This window comes from Muscardinus avellanarius, assembly GCF_963383645.1.
Source record: "Muscardinus avellanarius genome assembly, chromosome: 1".
In the NCBI taxonomy this organism is placed as follows: domain Eukaryota; kingdom Metazoa; phylum Chordata; class Mammalia; order Rodentia; family Gliridae; genus Muscardinus; species Muscardinus avellanarius.
In genome coordinates, this window is record NC_137786.1 from 112,427,339 (window position 1) to 112,448,031 (window position 20,693).

At 42.3% G+C, this 20,693-nt stretch overlaps 1 protein-coding gene across 1 annotated transcript in view; it reads right to left on the reverse strand.

Annotated features, from left to right (window-relative positions):
- The window catches only part of TRPC7 (transient receptor potential cation channel subfamily C member 7), a gene marked incomplete at both ends in the record, with an annotated part of 165,134 nt that overhangs the window by 53,580 nt on the left and 90,861 nt on the right, over positions 1-20,693 (reverse strand). The window contains one exon of the mRNA XM_080714164.1: positions 909-1,073. Coding sequence (XP_080570290.1) covers positions 909-1,073 — 165 coding nt within the window. The remainder of the gene's footprint in view (positions 1-908; positions 1,074-20,693) is intronic.

Sequence of the window (20,693 nt, forward strand, 5' to 3'; positions counted from 1 at the left end):
TAAAGACAATTCTAAGTCCATCAAACATATTTAAAAATTTCTACATGGTTTGGTTTTCCAGGCACTAACTTTCACTTAGAGCTGGAGGGCTGGTGCTTCCCGTGGCTTCAGCTCAAATGGCGGGGGCGTGGGGATGGTACAGCAGGTCGCAGAGTGATCTAGCACCTTCAGGTACTATTCCTCCTGCCACCGGTGGTCCCTCGACACTCCCTTGGGTACAGACCCAGTCCTGCACCTTTTGAACTCTCTTTTGCTTTTCTTTCCTTCTCATGTGGGCGGGAACCTCATCAAAGAAGCTAGTGAAAGGAGGACAGCTTTGCAGTGCTCCAGCAGGAGCTGCCTTTGACTCTCAGCCTGTGGCCACGTCTCATTTCTGAACCTACTTCATGAAGGATATATGTTAGTATGTAATTGAGGGAAATGAGCTATTTCTTGAAAAGGACTTAACAGAGAAAATACTCAGTAAGTGCTGCCTATTACTATTACCATGATTTTAACTATTGTATGGGGTTGAAGGACATGCTTAGTGCATTTTTCTCTGTTGTTATTATTTTGGTCATGCCTCACATGTTTTAAACTTCCCATTTTATTTCTCTTCTTTCTCTTTAAAAATGATGATTAAAAAAGGAGGTCTTAGCATTTCCCCTCTTACATGATTTCCTACTTTTGTTTGATGTCTCAGACTATTATCCTTATTCATTTATTTTGGTGCTAGGAATGGAACTCAGGCCCTCTCTCATGCTGAGAAAGTGCTCTGTTTTTTTTACCTATGTCCCCAGCCCAGGACTCTTATCCTTAAATAATAACAGATAAAAATCAGCTGCTGATTTGAAGAACATAAACTTCAGGTCATGCTAAGAAGAGAGAAGGAATAACTGCAAACGACATGCACCTTAAGCAGTCTGTACCTTGCTGCACGGAGCAATCCAATAGGCTATGGCGAGAAAAGGGAGGCCTATGGAGACTCCAAAGACAGCCAGGAATTTCACAGCGATAGACTGTTGACGTAAGCCTGAGAGATTTTCATACCACATGGTAAGCAATTGCTGCTGACAGTTAGGATGAGCAACGAACTGTAAAAACAAAACAAAAACAAAACAAAACGCAAACAGGAAAATGGCATCGATAGCACTTGAACAGTACACAACCTAGGGGTAACTCAGGGCTAAATTGTTTCACCTGGGTCATGGCCTGAGTTTTGCAGCTAGAGAGCTGGGACAGGTACCTGCAGTGGTGTGTGGGAAATGGGTGGGGCTTCTGACCCTGGGATGCTGGGGGGCTTGTGCTATTGCCAGAGTCCTCCCAGAGGGGTAGCCAGCTTAGCACTTGGCCCACTGAGGGCCTGAATAAATCTTAGGCACAAAAATGTCAGCTTTTGGGTAAATGTTTATCTCCAATGCAGGCTATTCAGCTGATCAGGGAAGACTTATCTCTGGGTACTTTTCATTTGGGAAGTAATACAAAGGAATTAATGGTTCATGAATAGGTTTTGGAGTCAGAATTTTGGGTTTAAATTTTGCTCTACAATTTACTAGCTGAGTATCCTCTGGTCAGCTACATAAGCTCTCTCAGCTTCAATGTTCTCTTCTGCAAAACAGAGTTTATCATGGTGTCTTGGAGGATTATATGAGATATTGTAGAAAGATTCCTCTCTTTTCCACAAGAAATTGAAGGAAAAACACTTATAGTGTTTCCAGAGAACTTGCTGAAATTCCTTGGTACTTCCCCACTGGACCTCAATGGTGGTCGGCTTGAATACAAGGAGTTTTTGCAGTGTGCAGGAACACTGATATCTTTATCCCCCCCTGTAGCACCTTCCTTCTGGATCTCACACACCCTTCTCACCACCACCTCCCCTCTTGGAACTGTCCTGCCCTGGGCCAAACTTAGAAGGTGAACCTCTCAGGTGACCATTTTATGTTGTTTGTTTGCATCCCAACTAGACACAGCTTGTTGATCTAGGGATTTCAGAACCTTAACCTAAAATGGGCCCATCCCGTTTTCTCTCCTGGGTATTTGGGGGTGTGATAGAGAGGCAGTATATTCAGTGGGTGGATGATGTGTAACCTGGAGAGATCTGGGCAGCTATCTTCAATGTGGGCTAATTAGCAAAACAAGCCTGTAAAACAGAGAGGAAGAAGAACAAGGATGTACAGAAAGAGGCTGAGATATTGTTTGTCTTTCTCTGGGGCCCAGTTACACTCTGCTCATATTGTCCATGAGATATCTCTATATTCAGAGCCAGGCGTGGTGGTGCACACTTGTAATCCCAGCATTCGGGAGGTTGAGATAGGAGGATTGCAGTTCAGACAGCCTCAGCTACTCAGTGAGGCCCTTTGCAACTCAGTGAGACTCTGTTTCAAAATAAAGAATAAAAAATAGGGCTGGGAGTGTAGCTAGAAGGTAGAGTGCCCCGGGTTCCATCCCCAGTACCATAAAAAAATTCCCTTTTATTCCTGCCCAATCTAGCTCATCATCTTTAGTTGCTACAACCCAAACATTTCTTGTCTACAAATAGTTGTTGCTACGTAGCTGAAACTATGTTCTAGCCAGTGAAAATTGCTAATAGGCAATATTCAAGAAAAAATTTATGGGAATAAAGTTTAAGTTTAAGAAAATTATACACATTAACTTATTTTACCTTTGTGGTAGGAGAAAGGCTTTTTTTTTTGTTTTGTTTTAGGCAGACCTGTTCTTTGGCTCTCTTTACTTCAAGAAACCCACGAGCCATAGGGGCATTGCTGGGACCCACAATCTATAGCAGATAGACTGAAAACTTTTCAAAACATGTTTCAGATGATTACCCTGAAGCATAATGCCCCCATTTTCATCTCATTTTCCTCATTAGGTATGAAGGGGACACATATGATGATTCCTGGGAAATGTGAAACATTACCTTTTCATTGTAAGAACAATATAAATAGAGCTATTTTAAAATTCTCAGTGCAGACAGCAATGTGTTCTTGTGTCTAGTTTCTGGGAACTCATAGTAGCAGCAAATGATCTGAGAGGACACTAGCAAAGGTTCGTTTGGCCCCCACAGTCCCTGATGATACTATTACTTGAATATTAGATGCAAGCAAATGAGCCTTTTTTGCAGCATTCTTCAATTCATAGCAACCACTGCGGTCTTTCCTTCCAAGATAGGCAGAGTGCGTTCTCCTCGGTCCACAGAGAAGCCCCCAGTCCAGCAGGTGATGTGTTATTCCTTCCCCTTTCTGGCTCACAACAGAAGAGATAGCCATAGAAAAGCAGGTAGCTGCCTCAATCGTTCTCAGAGTCTGGTCCCACAAGGTCTCAGAATGGGATGGGAGGTGAATGTGAGGAGCAGCTCTTTTTGTTTTTCGATCGTTAGCCTTCTCTGGGTGCTGAGCTCGCCCTGCTCTGGAGACTCACAGTCTGATTAGGAGGTGGGACATGTGCCCACAAAACAGTAGATTACTTGTCTTACCCTGGGGCTCCCTGCACTGTAGCTTCCCTGGAATGCTCTCCTTGCATCTACCATCATGAGCTTCTTTGTGTCTGGGGGAACCCACTTCCTGCTTTCTCTGCTGCCTTTGTGGGGGGTGAGGGTTCTGAGAGAGAACATAGTAGGAACCACCCCACTCTCCCTCGATCACCTGAGAGGAAGACATTGACCTAACTAAAAGAGGGGTGCTCTCCTGAGACTGTCTTCCCTTGATTAGACAGACCTTTCTTGATTTCCGCAGCTGCATTTTTTCCACCATAATAAAGCAACCTAGCTTCAAACATGCTGTTTATTTGTAGGTAGACTTTATGATATAATGCTCCCAGAAGGCTGACAGAAGCTGATAGCTGAAGTCCAAGTTGGTGTTAACCTTTATGTTGGTGGTGCTGGGGATTGAATTTAGGGCCTTTTGCCTGCAAAGCAAATGCTCTGCACTTGAGTCAAGGCCCCAGCCTGTGGTGTATACCGTTTTATGAGCATTTTTTTCTATACTTGTGGCAGGCCTTGGAAAACAACTTTGTGACATATAGTTCATTGTGTATAAAAGGACTTTTGTGATTTTGAAGCATAGAAAAATACCATCCCCAATCCAAGGAGAATGAGAATAGCAAGTGAAGTATACCAACAGGACATAAAGACAACTCTAACTAAAAGAGCACACCGCCAAGGAATAAAGGCAGGAAGAACTCAGGATGGGAGAAGAGTTTTTAAAAGCAAGGTCAGGGAGGAACCCATGGAGGAGAAGCCCACAACTAGAATAGAATAAAACTCAGAAAATTAGTATTATCTTGAGCTTGCTTTCTTTGGCTTCTGGTTCACAAGAGGATGGAGTGATCAAAGGATGACTGTCACCAAGAGCTTTGCTCAGGCCATTCCTGCCCCAAGCATTCTGGCCCAGAGCATGACATACTTTTAGGAAAATTCTTCAAGGGAAGAGCTTATGTGACTCCCTTGATTTTCCAAGTGACATGATTCAGGGGAAGTTTGTAATGGGCTGAAATGGAATCTATTAAGGTGGGTTTACATGGGGACAAGTAGCCTGATAAGAGAAACAAATCAAACTCTAAGTGTCATGAACTGTTCAACAAACTGGGTGATGGAGGGAGCTGAGGGAAGTCAACCTGCAAGGAGAGATAGGAGGAGACTCTAAAGGAGATGGTGGGATCAGGCAGACTGCGGAACAGGTCTAGAGGGTCAGCGGGACTAGAATCCACGTGGCTGCTAGTTCTTGAATCCATCCCAAGCCAATTTTTCCTGGTGGCACATTTTTGCTCGCTTTCATGGTTAATGTAACATTTGTACCTAAAGCTAGTTTCTGCTAATATCTCATCCAGAGTTTCTGTGCCTCCTGGCCACTGATGACAGGCTGAGAATGCTGTGCTGACTTATGGGGACTCTTGGGTACATCGGCTAAACCTTGGCTCTCACTTTTAATGGTCTCATAGGCTACCATTTTTCTTCCATAGCCAAAAGGAAAAGCTCCACTTTCACTCTCTTCTCTGATTTATATTCATCCACAAGAAAGTATATGATGGTTTAAAAAGTAATTGTGGAGGAGTTATAAAAATTCTGAACTGTACATTATTGCTAGGGTCCACAGTCCATATATTGCAAACAGGATATAGGACTTTCTGAGTGGGGAAGTGCGTGGACTGCTACAAGCCTGGCCCAGCTCAAGTCCTGGTCCTGCCTTGTGTGGCCCGGATGTGTTAGACCATTCTCGGCTATTTCCATGCTCAGCTTTCCTCTTCTCTGGAGACACAGAGAGAAGTTCCAGTCTTTGTCCATATGAAACTCTTACCTCTGTGACTATGGAAGTAAAAGCTGTACAATAAGGCTCGTTGTGAGAATTAAGTGAGTGAACATTTGTATATTGCTGGGAACATTACCCAGGAAATAGTAGTATATTAGCACTGAATAAAGACAGACGAATGGTTATCTTTTACTTTCCCATTTTCTTCTCCCTCTCTTCCTTGTGTTTCCTTCTTTTCCCCTCTCACTCCCTACTCCATTTTTCTATCTTTATTCCTGACTTCTGTATTATTCTGGCAGACATTTTCTTGAAGTGTTGATGCCTTTGGAAAGGTCCAGGCAACCTAAGCAGGTGGGTTAGGCCACTTTTTTCGAGCCAATTCCTCCTCCTCCTTCTCTCGAAAGTAGAGCTTGATTTATCCAGGCTATTAAATCGAATGGGCAATTTTCTTCTGGGGCAGTCCGGGTCACCATCAAGTCTCTTCATCACACACACACTGATTCTTGCCCTCTACTGATTATGGAGCTCTTGTGTCCCTGAGTAGCAGCAAAGGCTCGGGAGCCTGTGGAAAGCTCCTCTCTCCCTAGAGACCCTCCATTCCCCTGCTATACGCTATTAAGTTCTCTTTGTTGCCCTTTTTGGGGAGAAAAAGAAGAGGGCTGCCTCTGAGACTGTATGATTTCCACATTCCTTCCGCATAGATTTTTCTCTCTGATGCTAGTCCTTATTTACACAGTAATGAGATGTGGCAATGCATGATTTGATAAGCTGAAGAACAGCTTAGCTGGAGAAAAATTTCATGAAATTCAATGCTTATGGAGAAAATAACTCCCTTTAATGTAGATATGCCATCACAGGCCCCACCACCATCCCCTGTGACTCTGGTCAAGATTTTCCCTTTTACTCATCACCAGCATTTGCTTATGAAATAATTTCTTCTGGAAACTGTCTACATTGGCAACAGGAGGCAGAAATTATAAGAGGTTGTTTCAGTGTGGAGAGTCCATCTGAATTAGAGTAGTTCTGTGGTGTGGTTTCCTCTGCAGAGCACTGTATAGGTTTGGGTTTACTGGTGCTAATGCTTTTCCCTTCCATTTTGCCTTGACAGTCATGGCAGTTGGGAAGAAAGGAAAGAGTTGGAAAGGTCAGTTTACTAATTTAGTTTATTGGTTTGTTCGTTTCTTTATTCATTCAGCAAGCCTTCCCCAGTGAAGGTACTATGCTCTGGAGACACAGAGAGAAGTTCTAGTTCTTTGTCCACATGGAACTCTTGGCTTTGTGACTGTGAAAGTAAGGTGGGCACAGGCTTGTAATTCTAGTACTTGAAAAGCTGAGACAGGAGGATCACAGGTTTGTGGCCAGCCTCAGCAACTTAGAGATGCATTCTGTAACCTAGTGAGACCCTATTTCAAAATACAAAATAAAATTATGCCTGAATGTATAGCTCAGAGTTAGAATGCCCCTGGGAATTCCCAATACCAATACCAAAAAAATAAAAAATTATAAAAAGGAAAGCAAAAATGGGCATTACATTTTAAATTTATGGGGCATTTGGTTTGGAAATGACATTGTCACCATTCTCATTAAGCCTATTTATTTAGCCATGTATCCCTGAAGTGACCACAGAGGAAAGATGATCCACAATAGTCCTAGGAGAATGGTGGTGGTCAGTTTTGGTTGGGGAGCCCATACAATTATAGCTTTTTCAAGGTGTCACTAGGTATGGAGACCAGGAAAACCAAAAAATTCAAAGACACAATTTAAGTTTCTGCTGTTATTTATTGAAACTCTACTATGGAGGTTACATTATAATCCATCATCTTCACAACAACACTTTGAAATGGATGTACTATGTATATCTCCACACACAGACAGGGGTGCGCTATCCCAGGTTCCAGGTTAGGAAGGTGAGGCGAGACATCTCATGTTGTCCACAGTCCCATGGCTGGAAAGTTGAGTTCTAACTTGCATCTTGTCTCTTAGGCTGAGCTCTTTTTACTCTATTAAGTGCTCTCTTGGGTTCTCTTGATTTAGTTGGCGTGGGCATTAACCTTTCCTGCCCTTAGTTCCTTGTCATTATAAAACCATAAAAAGCAATGATTTACTGAGCACTTCCCATTGATCAGCCCCGTAATGAGCACATTATAAACATTTACTTATTTATGCATTATCATACAATGTGGTGTGAAGAACTATTTTGACCATTTTAAAGCTGATATAGTACTGCGACAGATACCAGGATGTAGAGCTGGGATTCAAATTCAGACTTGCCTCCAGAGTGACCGTTCATAAGCACTACCTTATATTACATCTCCCAGCCAAGGTCTCCTACATCTGTCTCATTCTGTCTGCCAAGCAGGAGATCATCTCTGTGAGACTGGATTTCAGATGTGCCACAGAGATACTTACTTGTTTCTCCAGCCAGAGCTCTGGGTGTCCCCATTCACCCCATGACCATGGACTATGTTCTCTTGGGGAGGATAATTTTTAACTTCTCCAGATAGCAGATATTGTTATGCTAATCCCTTATCCATTTTATTTGCACTCTTTGGATGGTTGGAAGGATAGAGACATAGATGAATGGGATTTTAGCTGGGGAAAAGGAGGCAACTGAAAGGACTGAAAGGAAAGAAAAAGAAAAGGAGAAGAACAAATCAAGGGAAGGGAGAGAGATAACTAGAATAAGCCTCACCTTCAGCACTATCCAAATTGGCATCTATTTTTCCCTTCTCATAGTGTCAACAGTGCAAAGCTCTTCTAGAGTCTTCCCTAAGCCTTACCTGAGCCTCTGCTCAGGGCATCTCTGCTACATCAAATGCTTTTCCTTTTATATCTATTTATCCAACTTTTGTCCAGCTCAGCAATGACCTCTTCCATGAAGGCTAACCCTGCCCACTCAGGAGAGAAGCTCTTTCTTCCCATGTAAGTCTTAGTTTCTCTTCTTATGGTTATATGCCTGTATGATGCTCTACTGGAGAACAAATTCCCCCTGGAGGGCTCTTATCACCCTCAGCACAGTGCTCAATGAGTGGTTGCTGTTCTTTGCTTTTAGGCTGCAAACCTCACCAGCACCATCCACAGGACCAAAGTGGCCTTCCTCACTTATTATCCCTGTGCTGTGGCAGATTCCCGGCACCACTGGCAGCACATCTGGGAGAGACATGTAGGTACAGGGGGCAGGCTTGCTTGCTTTCCAGGAGACATGATGAATAGATGAGTGACTGAATTCATGTCTCTGCTGACTTCACATTTACTGTAGAAGTGCCAGCAGGTTGGAAAATAACAATAACAACAGCTTCCTGAATTTCCAAAGGTACCTGAGTTAAGAGTTTAAAAAGCTTACTAGGAACAAGTTCATACCATCATCTGGAGGGGAGACTCTAAGAACAATAACCCAAGGAAGGGGGTAGAGTTTGGAAATCAGTCCAAGGAGATCTAGGGCTCTATTTGGGAGTTATTTATTTCATGTGCTCTGCCTAAGCACACTGTGCCTCTCTCTTTTTATAGTATTGCCTTCAAAATTTTTCACTTTCAACCACCCCAAAATCTGTTAAGACATTCCCTTCCTTTTTGAGAGGTTCATTTAGATGTATCTCATTTGATTCAGCTTCTTTTACTTCCTCTTTCACATGTGCACCCCAATCCCAACCAACTCTGGCATGCTTCTTGGTTATTTCCACAGCTGAAGATCTTCCCAGGTGGCTACTCACCGAACATTTTGGAAGTCTATCAGGCAGCAAGGGGATATAGGCACCTCTGAAGGCTCTTTACCCCCCACAGATAATTCATATCACCTATTCAGCTAGGTAGCTTGCTCCATTATCCTCCAAGACAGCTCTCTGTTCCTGTTTCCCAGGAAAGCAAAACATTAAAAACTCTCACCCACCTGGTATTTTTTATTTTTATGTGGATCATATTGAAAACGGCATACATTCAGACTGTGCTAAGTTCCTTCCCCCAACTTCCTCTTCCCTCCTCCCAACAATGAGTGTCCAGGTTGACCATGCTACATTCATACTTTTATACGTATTTGAATGTAGCTACTCCACTAATCAACCTTGGCCTTCTTCCTCTCCTACCCTTCCATTCTAGCTTTGCTGAAGTTTCCACTCCATTATCTGGCGTCCCACTGGTATTCCTAATACTCCCTAGTTTGGGCAGATTAGAGAAAACATATGTCCCTTCTCCTTCTGTGCTTGGCTGATCTCACTTAATATGATGTTCTCCAGGTCTTTCTATCTTCTTGGGAATGACATGATTTTGTTCTTCTTTATAGCTGAGTAGAATTCCATTGTGTGTATTTCCCATAATTTTGCAATCCATTCATCTGTTGATGGAGACCTAGGCTGGCTTCATATTTTGGCTATTACTAATTGTGCTGCTATGAACATGTGTATGCATATGTTGCTGTAGGTCTCTGATTTCAACCCCTTTGGAAAGATACCCAGAGGTGGTACAGCCAGATCATATGGTGGATCCATTCCCAGTTTTCTAAGGAATCTCCACACTGATCTCCATAGCGACTGAACTAGTTTGTACTCCCACCAACAGTTTAAAAGAGCTCTTCTTTTCTCACATCATCACCAGAATTTGTTGTTATTTGATTTCTTTATGCTTGCCATTTTGATTTGGGTTAGATAGAATCTCAGTGAGTTTTTTATTTTTTCTGGTACTGGGGTGGAACCCAGGGGTTTTCTACCTCTGGGCTATACTCCCAGTCCTATTTTATACTTTATTTTGAAACAGGGTCTCACTAAATTGCTGAAAGCCTCACTAAGTAGCCAAGGCCAGCTTCAAACCTGTGTGACCATCCTGTCTCAGCCTCCCAAACGCTGATAACAACAGCCACCACGCCTGGCTCTCAGCTTAGTTTTGATTTGCAAATCCCTGATGGCTAATGATAACCAATTGAACAGAATAGAAGATACAGAAACAAACCCACACACCAAAATAGTCAATTGATCTTTGACAAAGGGGCCAAACTCTTATGCTGGAGAAAAGAAAGCCTTTTCAACAAAAGGTGCTGGGGAGAATTGGCTATCCATTTGTAGAAAGATGGATCTAAATCCTTACCTTCACCATGCACAGGAATTAACTCGAGATGTATCAAAGACTTAGAAATTAGACCAGAGTACTGTGAAATTATTAGAGGAGGGCATAGGCTCAACACTACAACATATTGGCACAGATAGTAACTTTCTCAACAAGACCTCCAAAGCACAGTAAATTAAAGCAAGAATTAACAAGTGGGATGGCATCAAACTAAAAAGTTTCTTCTCATCAAAAGAAACCATCAAGAACCTAAAGAGAAAGCCTACAGAATGGGAGAAGATCTTTACCAGCCACCACTCTGATAGAGGGCTAGTATCCAGAATATACAAAGAACTCAAAAGACTCCACACTAGCAAAACAAATAACCCAATGAAGAAATGGGCAAGTGAATTAGACACTTCACAAAAGAAGAGATTCAAATGGCCAATAGATACATCAAAAGATGTTCATCACCCATCTGTTCTTGAACAAACCTCCAGTTTTCTAAATCAACAGGAAATATGTACACAAATTCCCCATATTAGTGGGTTACTCTGAGACTGTACTTTTGACTCAGCAGCATCTCTCTTATCAGAGGAAAAAAAATATTTCTGACATTGAAAGTCATTCATGAACCAGCTTATGCCTCAGTCTTGGTACAGGGATAAAAATAAATGGCACCAGACTTCTCCCAAAGCTGTAGGCATGTCATTTACTGAGTGGCTGTCCTTTTGGAGAAGGATGGGGTCCTGTGACTTCCCAGTGCTCACCAGGTATCCTCCCGCAGTAGTGAGCCCAGAGAATATTGATGATAGGACTTTGTTTTTAGTCTAGCTGTGCTGTCACGGCCAGCATCCTACCAAAGCTTCCAGATGGCTGCATATGTTTTCTCACAGTATCATAAAGAGTCTACTCTGCATACCTAGGCAGCAATTTTTTTCACCCTACCCAGGTCCAAGCCCTAACCCGGATCTAGAGGAGAAGTAGGAGCTGCTAGCAAACCTTGAATTTTCAACTACTTCCATTTCTGAGCCTTTCCCTCTAGCCAAGCTGTTTTGCATACTGTTTCCAAACATGGCATATGTAGCCACCCCCTGTCTGTGTTCAAAGAACTTCCATCCTGCTCTTTGGCTCAGTTCCTAAGAAGCCTTCAAGATTCAGCTTCTTCTCTGCCTCCAAGTGCTACCAAGTTCTTCAGGCCTCAGGAATGTCTTGGACCTTTGTGGGTCTTACTGTGTGGCTCACTCACTTGGCAGTCTTATTTCATGAGTCAAATTGTTGATAGCTGTACTCTTGTGTTTACATCTGATCTTTTCTGCTATTTTTAATCTCTTTGAGGAGACCACCTGTCTGTGAATCCCCAAGTGTGCAGCCTTATGTTTTGCATGTAACAGGTGCTCAGTAAACTTTTGTTGGGTTATGGATAAGTGGAATGCTCATCTGAATCCCTTTAGGATTTGCTCTATGATTTTCTCTATGACTCATAGTCCCAAAATAGTTTGAAAATACAACAAATTCTCTATTACTCAAGGTCTGATAAACACTTAGCTGTCTTTGCATCTTTACTAAAAGGCAGACAAGGAAAGGTGATGAAAACTAAACAGGGATCTTATCTTGTTATGCAAGAAAATATTGAAATGTGAACCTAAAATAGGGTTTAAGGATTGTTTCTTTAGTGAATGAGGATAGTTTTTTTTTTATGGTACTGGGGTTCCTGGAAGCCCTTCTACCTCCGGGCTACACTCCCAGACCTATTTTTATATTTTTATTTGGAAACAGGGTCTCTTAAGCCAGTGTGGCTGGCTTCAAACCTGCGTGATCCTCCTGTCTCTGCCTCCCAAGTGCGGGGATTACAAGCGTGCACCACCACGCCTGGCCTGAATGAGGATAATTTAATTTCTCTGTTTTCTATGTACCACTGTAAACTGGCAGCAGTGCAATATTTTGATATCAGTTCAAATATTTGCACAATAATAATAACAGCAGCGATAAGAATAAGTAATATTTGTTGAGCACTATTCTGTGTCAGCCTATTCTTAATAGTCATTATATTATTTAATCCTGTATTAGTCTACTTTCAGTTACTACAACAAAATTCCAGAAGTTGGGTACTAAGAAAGAAAATAGCTTTATTTAGCTCATAGTATAGAAGTTGTAAGATTTGGGTGGCCCCATTTATTCTGCCTCTGGAATGGAGTTTCTGTGGCTACATCACAGCATGGCCGAGGCATTATGGTGGGAGCGTGTATGAGAGGAGAGATCGCAGGAAGAGACAGGAGCCAGAGATCAGGGAGGGGCCAGTCTTTCCCTTTTATCACAACTCTTTCAAGAGTTAATTCACTCTAAAAGACCAGCATCAATTCCTTCTGAGACTGATGATCCCATGACCTAGTTAACGCGCACTAGCCCCATCTCTGAAAGGTCCTACTACCTCTTACCATGGCCACACTGAAGACCAAGCTTCCAGCACACGAACCCTGGAAGGACATAAGCCCTCATGCCAGGGAGGTGTATATTATTATGTCCCTATTTTAAGTATGGGGTATAAGACACAAATTACGTAGCTTATAACCAGCCACAAAAATGATTCTTTATAACAGGGCTTAGCCTCGTATCCAGGTAGGATTGACTTCAAAGATAATGTTAACCTGTGTTTTCACAAGGTAGATTTAGAATCAGGTAAACAGGATGGAGCACAGGGGGCCATGATTTCTCCAACCTGCAAAGGCAGGGACTTCACCATTCAAGATGCTACTAGGACTTCGTTCCCTCTTTCTGCAGTTCTGCCTGTTGGTCTGCCAGGTCCCAGTGCAGGTAAAGATCAGGAATACACAGGGGAAAGTCTCAAAGCCAATTTCTTGACAACTCCATCTTAAAAAAGGCGAGTTGTCATGCTGAAGGTGAAATTCTGGGCTCTTTCTTACATATTTAGGGAAGGGTAGTAGAAGCTTGATTCCATGATGGCTCAATTGTCTGGTCACCGCTTTGCCAGGAACCAAGTTAATGTGGAAGCTGCCTAAATCCAGTTTTATAGCCTTGTGTAGACTCGACTAAAAAAAGAAAAAAAATGTTTGCTGAGGGATTTAATTAGGATCTTAGGCTCCTTGCCAAATCCCACCAGACACTGACATCTTATTAGGAGGAGCTGCAGTACGAGATAGTTCCCTGAGCCTGGATTTTAACTGGATAATTGCTCAGGTTGGTTGCATAATCCTGCAGACCTTCCAGGTGTCTGTGTTATCCATTAGGTATAAAGATTCATAGGGCTGGGAAAATGTGTGGGCTCTGGGCTCAGTCTGCCTGGTTGTCAGTCTTGGCCCCACTGAGTGAGGCCAAGCTACTTTGTGAGAGACCAGGAAGCTTAACTTCTCAGTTTCTCTATCTAGAAAATGATCATACTCATGACTACCTCAAAAGTGGTTTTATGAGTTAAAAAATTTAAATCCGTTGTTTGGTTTCTATTGCAGTTCTTATGTACCAACATACTATTTTTATTGGTATAATATTTTCTTTCTGAAATAAAACTGTAAATATAAATCATCTTTATTAGGCATTAAATTTTTAATCAACAAAAGATGTGCTCACTTACAGATAACTTGTTTACTTTTTATGATTCTTAAGTAGAAAAACTTGGTTATCAATAAAAGCAATAATTATTACTCTAGTTCCAACACTTAATTAACAAAGAAAACATATACCCAAAGTTATTAATACTGATATAAGAAATCTGCAAGGGAATTTGTATCTATATTTAGATATATTTAGATATAAAGATGGACTAGGAATGCTTTCTTCAAATATAAACCACAGCTTGCAACCAATACAAAAGCTATAGTTCTATGCTGATGAAACTGTCATGGGGTGGGGTTTGCTTTTTGAAAGGAAAGCCCCTCCTCCACCTATAATTCCAGCTACTTGGGAGGTCAAAGCAGGAGAATCCCAAGTTTGAGGGCAGCCTGGGCAACTAACTTAGGGAGCTCCTATCTCAAAATTAAAATTTGGGATAGCTGGGGATGTAGCTCAGTGATAAAACACCCCTGGGTTCAATTCCCAGTACCCCAGTACCAAAAAAAGACTTCCTCATATAATCATATAAAATATTAGGTCAATTGCAAGCAGATGCAGGATGGAATTAAAGGGAAATAGAGCTTACTTATCTCTTCATTATTCCAAGTTTTCCAAATTTCTCTTGCTGAAAAATGTTCATATTTTTCAGAAATGAAGTATTTGGTACACTTTACTTTAAAAAACACATATTTTGGTTTTATGTAGTTATTTGAAAAAACAATTTAAAATTAATTTCATCTCTTGTGAAATTATAAGGCTGATGTATATGTAACATATTTGGCTCATATTTTATTTTTACTCGGTGCTTTTATTTGCACACACAATTTTATATTTGAAATATACTCCAGATGGGTGTGATGGCACATGCCTGTAATACCAGTATTTGGGAGGTTGAGAAAGAAGTTGCAGGTTTGAGGCCAGCCTCCTCAACTTAATGAGATTATCAGCAATTTAGTGAGATCCTGTGATGAAGAATGCCCCTGGAGTCAATCCTCAGTACAAGAAAAAAAAAAAAAAAGAAAAAAAAAAAGAAAAATAGAAAGAAACTCTAAGTGAGATTAATCATTCACAAAGAGTGAAAAGGTGGATGTTCTTCCTCATATGAAGAAGCTAGGGAGGGACTCCAGACAAGAGAGGAGAAACCTTAGTTGAGTGAAGAAGAGGACCTAACTGAGGGAGAGGGGAAGGGGAAGAGGGAAACACCTCAGTGGTGACGATGTGCATATACACACTTATCACCCAATCACTGTACTGAGCACGGGAAGGAGGGGTGGGGGACAGAACAGGGCAGGAACTGGGGAAGGGCTCAATGAGTACTGTGTGTATGTATGGCTCTATCATCCTGAACTTCAACAAGATGTATAATTTACAATGCACCAATAATAATAATAATAACAAAAGATTTAGTGCCACTGATTTTTATTTTTTTTTATTTTTATTTTTATTTTTGGTGGTACTGGGGTTCCTGGAAGCCCTTCTACCTCCGGGCTACACTCCCAGACCTGTTTTTTTTATACTTTTTTATTTGGAAACAGGGTCTCCTAAGCCAGCACGCGCGGCTGGCTTTGAACCTGCGCGATCCTCCTGTCTCTGCCTCCCAAGCGCGGGGATTACAAGCGTGCGCCACCACGCCCGGCTGAGTGCCACTGATTTTTAAACGTTAATTTTTGATTTCTCAAATTTATAAAATGTTATTGTTATTCGTATTGTCATATTATAAGGCATAAATACTGAAATAATGGCATAGTCACTGGTTAATAAATTAGAAATAACATGTGTAATTCTGGTGTCCTAATTCTTGGCCACTGATGAGTACGCACTCAGTCCCATTGGTAGACAGTGATTTATCCGTCCACCAGACATATAGTCAACGCTTATTGGTACTAGGTACCCTGAACCTTTAGGCGTGGAAGACACAGTGAACAAGACGGTCAAGGCCCCGTCTTTGGGAAGTCTGTTAATTACTCAATCTTGATGGTATTAGGTCCTTTCAGACTGGATGTTAGGGATTTTTTTTTAATGATAATCTCTTTATCTGTATTTCTATTTGATTTGAATACCTCACTCAGTTTCAGTACCTGTCCCTAAATGCACCAAGTTCAAAACAGCAGGGAGAAACCTTCTCATTCTCTGAAAGAGTTTAGCTAGACCAGTCTGGTTCTCAGGCCGCACCTCTGCAATCCTGCGCTGACTGCCCAGACCAGCTCTCTGCTTGGCGGTGCTTCTGCATGTGCGCTGAAGTGTTTTCACTCTCCTGCCCTTCGCCCTCTTCTCTGCTCTCTTCCTCTGCAGTCCTGATGAGGGGACAGTAGGGACCCTGTTATGTTGGTGCTCATTCTTCTGAAACTAGATGCCTCTTTGAGGTGTGGAGTCTACTGTCTCTGTTCAGGTGGCTACTTGTGCTCTCCTTTGCTCCTGTCTCCGGGTCTCCATTATTTACCACAGAATGCTTGTCTCTTTTAATGCCTGTCTTCTCTAAAGGGTAGTTCCCCAGCAGAGTTGCTGGGAGTGTTGTCCATGGTGAAATAATAGCTTCCACTGTTCCATAATTTCTCCTTCCCAGGGTTCAGGCCTGCATGATTCTGCTTCTGATGAGCTGAAGTGGTGGTTTACTTGTCTTGCCTTACTTGACCTCCATCTGATAGGGAAGGTAGCCTCCCACCAACACTGGATAGGTGGAAGTGTAAAACCCAGATCCAATACTCCTAGCTCCCTACACAGAGCTCATCTTGGCTTATGGGGAGGGAGGTTGAGGGGGCTTGAGGGTTCTGAGTTTAGAACTATGCTTATCCATTCTACTTAGCTCTTGGCCATATTTCTTTTGGAATTTTTTTTTCTCAGATTTTCCTTAAAAACCAACCTTATTTCCTGCTTTTCTACCTCTTAGCAAGAATCTAACAAACAGGTTAAACCCAGTTCAAGTTTTTTTTTTTTTTTGGTGGTACTGGGGTTCCTGGAAGCCCTTCTACCTCGGGGCTACACTCCCAGACCTATTTTTACATTTTCATTTTGGAAACAGGGTCTCCTAAGCCAGCGCACGGCTGGCTTTGAACCTGCGCGATCCTCCTGTCTCCGCCTCCCAAGCGCGGGGATTACAAGCGTGCGCCACCACGCCCGGCAAGTTTTTTTTTTTTTTTTTTTTTTTTTAATGTGGTTCTGGGCCCTATACACACAAAAGGGTGTCATTAGCAGTGAACACACCTTCTCAGCAACTACCATCATTCTTCACATATGGCTCTCAGGAGTGCTTTTGACGGTTGTCTTCTAATTTAATTTGTCTACTACTCATTCTTGCTCCTTAATACTTTTAAAAGATGTTACTTAGACAAAGAACGTGGCACATATCTGAACGTGATGTCAAGTAAATGTTGGTAGTATGTGTGTCTACTCAGCCAGTTGGAGGCCTCCGGTTTGGGCAACTTCAATTACTCTCCTCACTTCTCTGAGAAATGTGGAACTTAGTCAACCCTGAAAACCATTATTTCTGTTGACACATTCTGGTCATGTAGGAGACCTCCAGCTCCCAGTTTTTAGATGCCCAATGAGGATATGACATTTAACATCCAATGTCAAGGTCTCCTGGCACTTGGGTTTGCTACCTGAGGAGTAGGTGGTCACCTTTGTTACTCCAGAGTCAGCCCCATGCCATGATACATACAGTATAGAAAATTTCCTGATGAGTTGGATCAATTTTGTTTATATTTTGAATGCTGGTTTTTATCAAGATATGATAATTAAAATCTCTCAGCATAGTCATATTCAGAATAGGAAACTGAGTCTCCTCAGGTTGTGATATTTTTTGGCACTGAAGATTGAACTGAATATATTCTACCTCTGAGATACACCCTCAGCCCTATTACTTATTTATTTATTTATTTATTTATTTATTTATTTATTTATTTAAAACAGAGTCTTGCTAAGTTGCTGAGGCTGGCCTTGAACCTGAGTCCCTCCTGTTTCAGCCTTCCAAATATTATAGGCAGTTGCTACTGTGTCTGGATTCTATTGTGATATACTCGAAGTCACACTTACTTGCACTCGGATTTTTCTAAACACCTATATATTCATTCATTTAACAAATATCTGCAGAACCAGTCACTAGGAACACCAAGGTAAAAAATAACATCCTGACCCACATGACCTTCTAAGTCTAGTCAAGGAAATAGTTAAACAGGCACATCCCATGTAGCTCAATCAGTGCTAAAACAGGAGTTAGCCAGGGCAGCATGGAATAGCAGAGGAGCACCCAGCCCAAGTTGGGATGTGGAGGGACAGTGAGATAAGGCTTGCCAGGGGAGGGACATTTTTGCTAAGCCATGAAGGCGATACCAGGCCACTGAGAGAGTTGGGGAGAGTGGGCTGAAGAGAAGGGGTAGGGAAGCATTTGGGCTGTAGAGTCAGACAGATGTTGGTTTAAATCTTTCCTCTGCCTTTATTTGTCTGTGTGATATTGATCAAGTGATGTCACCTCTGAGAGGCATCTATTTCTTCTGTGGAGAGTGCATTGAATGAGTACATTCAAATCAGTTGGTGTGGGAAAACACAGATTAAGTACTCAATAAATTATTGTGGTTATTACTTAAGTGTCAGAGCGTGGCATGTCAGGAAAGTTGCAGACAGCTCAGGGTTTTGGACCATCTAGGAGTGACGGGAGATGGGTGGCCCTGAAAGACTTGGAAGTCATGGAGATTGAATATGACATGGAAAAGTCAGGTACCTTGGAGCCAGGAAGAGTGTAATAGACTTTTACTTTTTGATATGTGGGCCAAATAGCCATAGCTTAGGGTTTTGTGTGCCCACCCTTGTCCCACTGTACTCCCTTGTACAGAACAACATCCTCTTAAATTATAGCAGGCTCCAGTGGCACTTGACTCATGGAACCTGCCCAGTGGACAATGATAATTTATTGAACTCTTCAGTATTCTGTTTGCAGACTCTTTAAATGTTAATGATCAATAATGTGATTATGATGGGAAAAGTTCCTGGGCCAGTTGTGGGTTTAATTTAATTTACAAAGCCATCTGGAGCTATGTAGACTTCTTGTTCATATTTTTTCCAGACCACATTTGGATTGTTTCTAGTCACTATAATAGCAAGCCTATAGCAAAGACTGCTCCCGGGCTCTGAGGTGCAGAAGGGAAGCCCAGTGACCTGAGAGCGAGTTGGCACAATCTGACAGTGGATTTTGTAATCTTCCTTTCTTCCTGCTTCTCCAAGTGCAGGAAAGAGGCATCATCTGGCTAGGTGTCTGTTAAGAACCGATCCTCATTCAGCCAGATAAGAGGCCAGACAAATGGCTGATTATCATGCATAGGAAAAAAATAAATGCTCTCATATTTGTTCTCATATCTTTTGGGCTTTTGATAATCTGGTTCTTGCCTTCTCTACATCATGCCACTCTCCTTTTTGTTCCCCATGACCAGCCCTATGGCTTCCTTACTATTCCTGGAGTACACTGGGGCCTTTCTTAAGCACCCAGTACAACATGGAAGTCTTCCTTCTCCTCCTTACTCAGTCTCTTCCAGTCCTCTTATCTGACTTTATCTCTCCTCACTTAGCACCCATTACAGTTTGTTATACATTTATTGTCTGGGGTTGTACTAAAATATAAGTTCCATAAAAGCAATGCCTTTTTTTTTGTACTGTATTTTGCCTGTAGACCTAGAACAGTGTCTAGTACATAGTTGCCTCTCAACAAATTAATTCCTTTGTTGAATGACTGAATTCACGAATGAATCCTCTGGCTCATTTAATCAATTCCAGCATACTCTTGCAAGTAAGAACACTAGCTCCTCTCTCCTTCTGGGGTAGATGGTATTTCCAAAGATGGTGGCAACATCTCCTATCCCAGTTGCTCAGGAATGTGATGATGGCAGTCCCCCATCAATAGGTAGGGTCTGGTTCTCAGCTCTGGGGGCCGGGCTACCTCTCAGTGACTTAATTTGGCCAATAGAATGTGGCAGAAGTGATACTACAAAACTCTCCAGGTCTGGGCATGAGAGATCTTTAGCATCTGCCTTCATCCGTGGGAAAGTTCCTCTTTGAAAGGTACCTTCCCTGTAAGTCTACCCCCTGGACCACTCTCCTGTGAGGAAGCTCAACATAGCCACAATGGGGAGAGAGACCATATAAAGGAAAATTGAGGTGCCAACCATGTGGGTGTAGCCTTCTGGCATCTTCCATCTCGGCCAAGCCACCACTTGAATACAGCTAAGCAAATGATTCCAGCATAAGGATGCCCCAGATGAACCTTTCCTAGTTTCCTCGCCTACAAAATTATGAGAAAATAAAATAACTTACTTTTCTATGCCGCTATATTTTTTATGTACCACACGTTAAGTTGAACGCCTTTTCGTTTCCAGTCCCCAGTGCTCCATCTTGTTTCCTTCTCTGTGGGGTTTTGAGAAGAACTCCTTCCCTGGCCTTCAACGCCTTTCTGTCTTGATTCTCATCCTGCCTCCTTCTCTTAGAGGAAAGCATGGCTGCTCTTTCTTTCATTGTTTGTCTTCCCTATAGCCTCCCAACCATCTTAAATCTGGTTCCTGAACTCTGTTGAAATTTCTGTCTCAAAATCTTGTCAGTTTCTGTTTGTCAGACTCATGAGTCTGTTCTGTGTCTTTCTTCTCGAGACAGTTCTGTGGTCTAGATGCTGCCTACCCCTCAGTCATAAACGCCCTCCTCTCTCGATCCCATCTGTGTGGCTGGGTGTCTGAATAACCTGCCTGGAGGATGAGCCTGTTTCATTTTGTTGGCTGAAGACTTATCATGGGTGGATGGGAGGACGAGTGGTGAATGAGTGGTGTTTTGCCTTCTGTCTCCTAAGGAGGTGACTAGGAGGTCTCTGGGCTCTGGTAGTCCTCGGTCAGGAAGAGG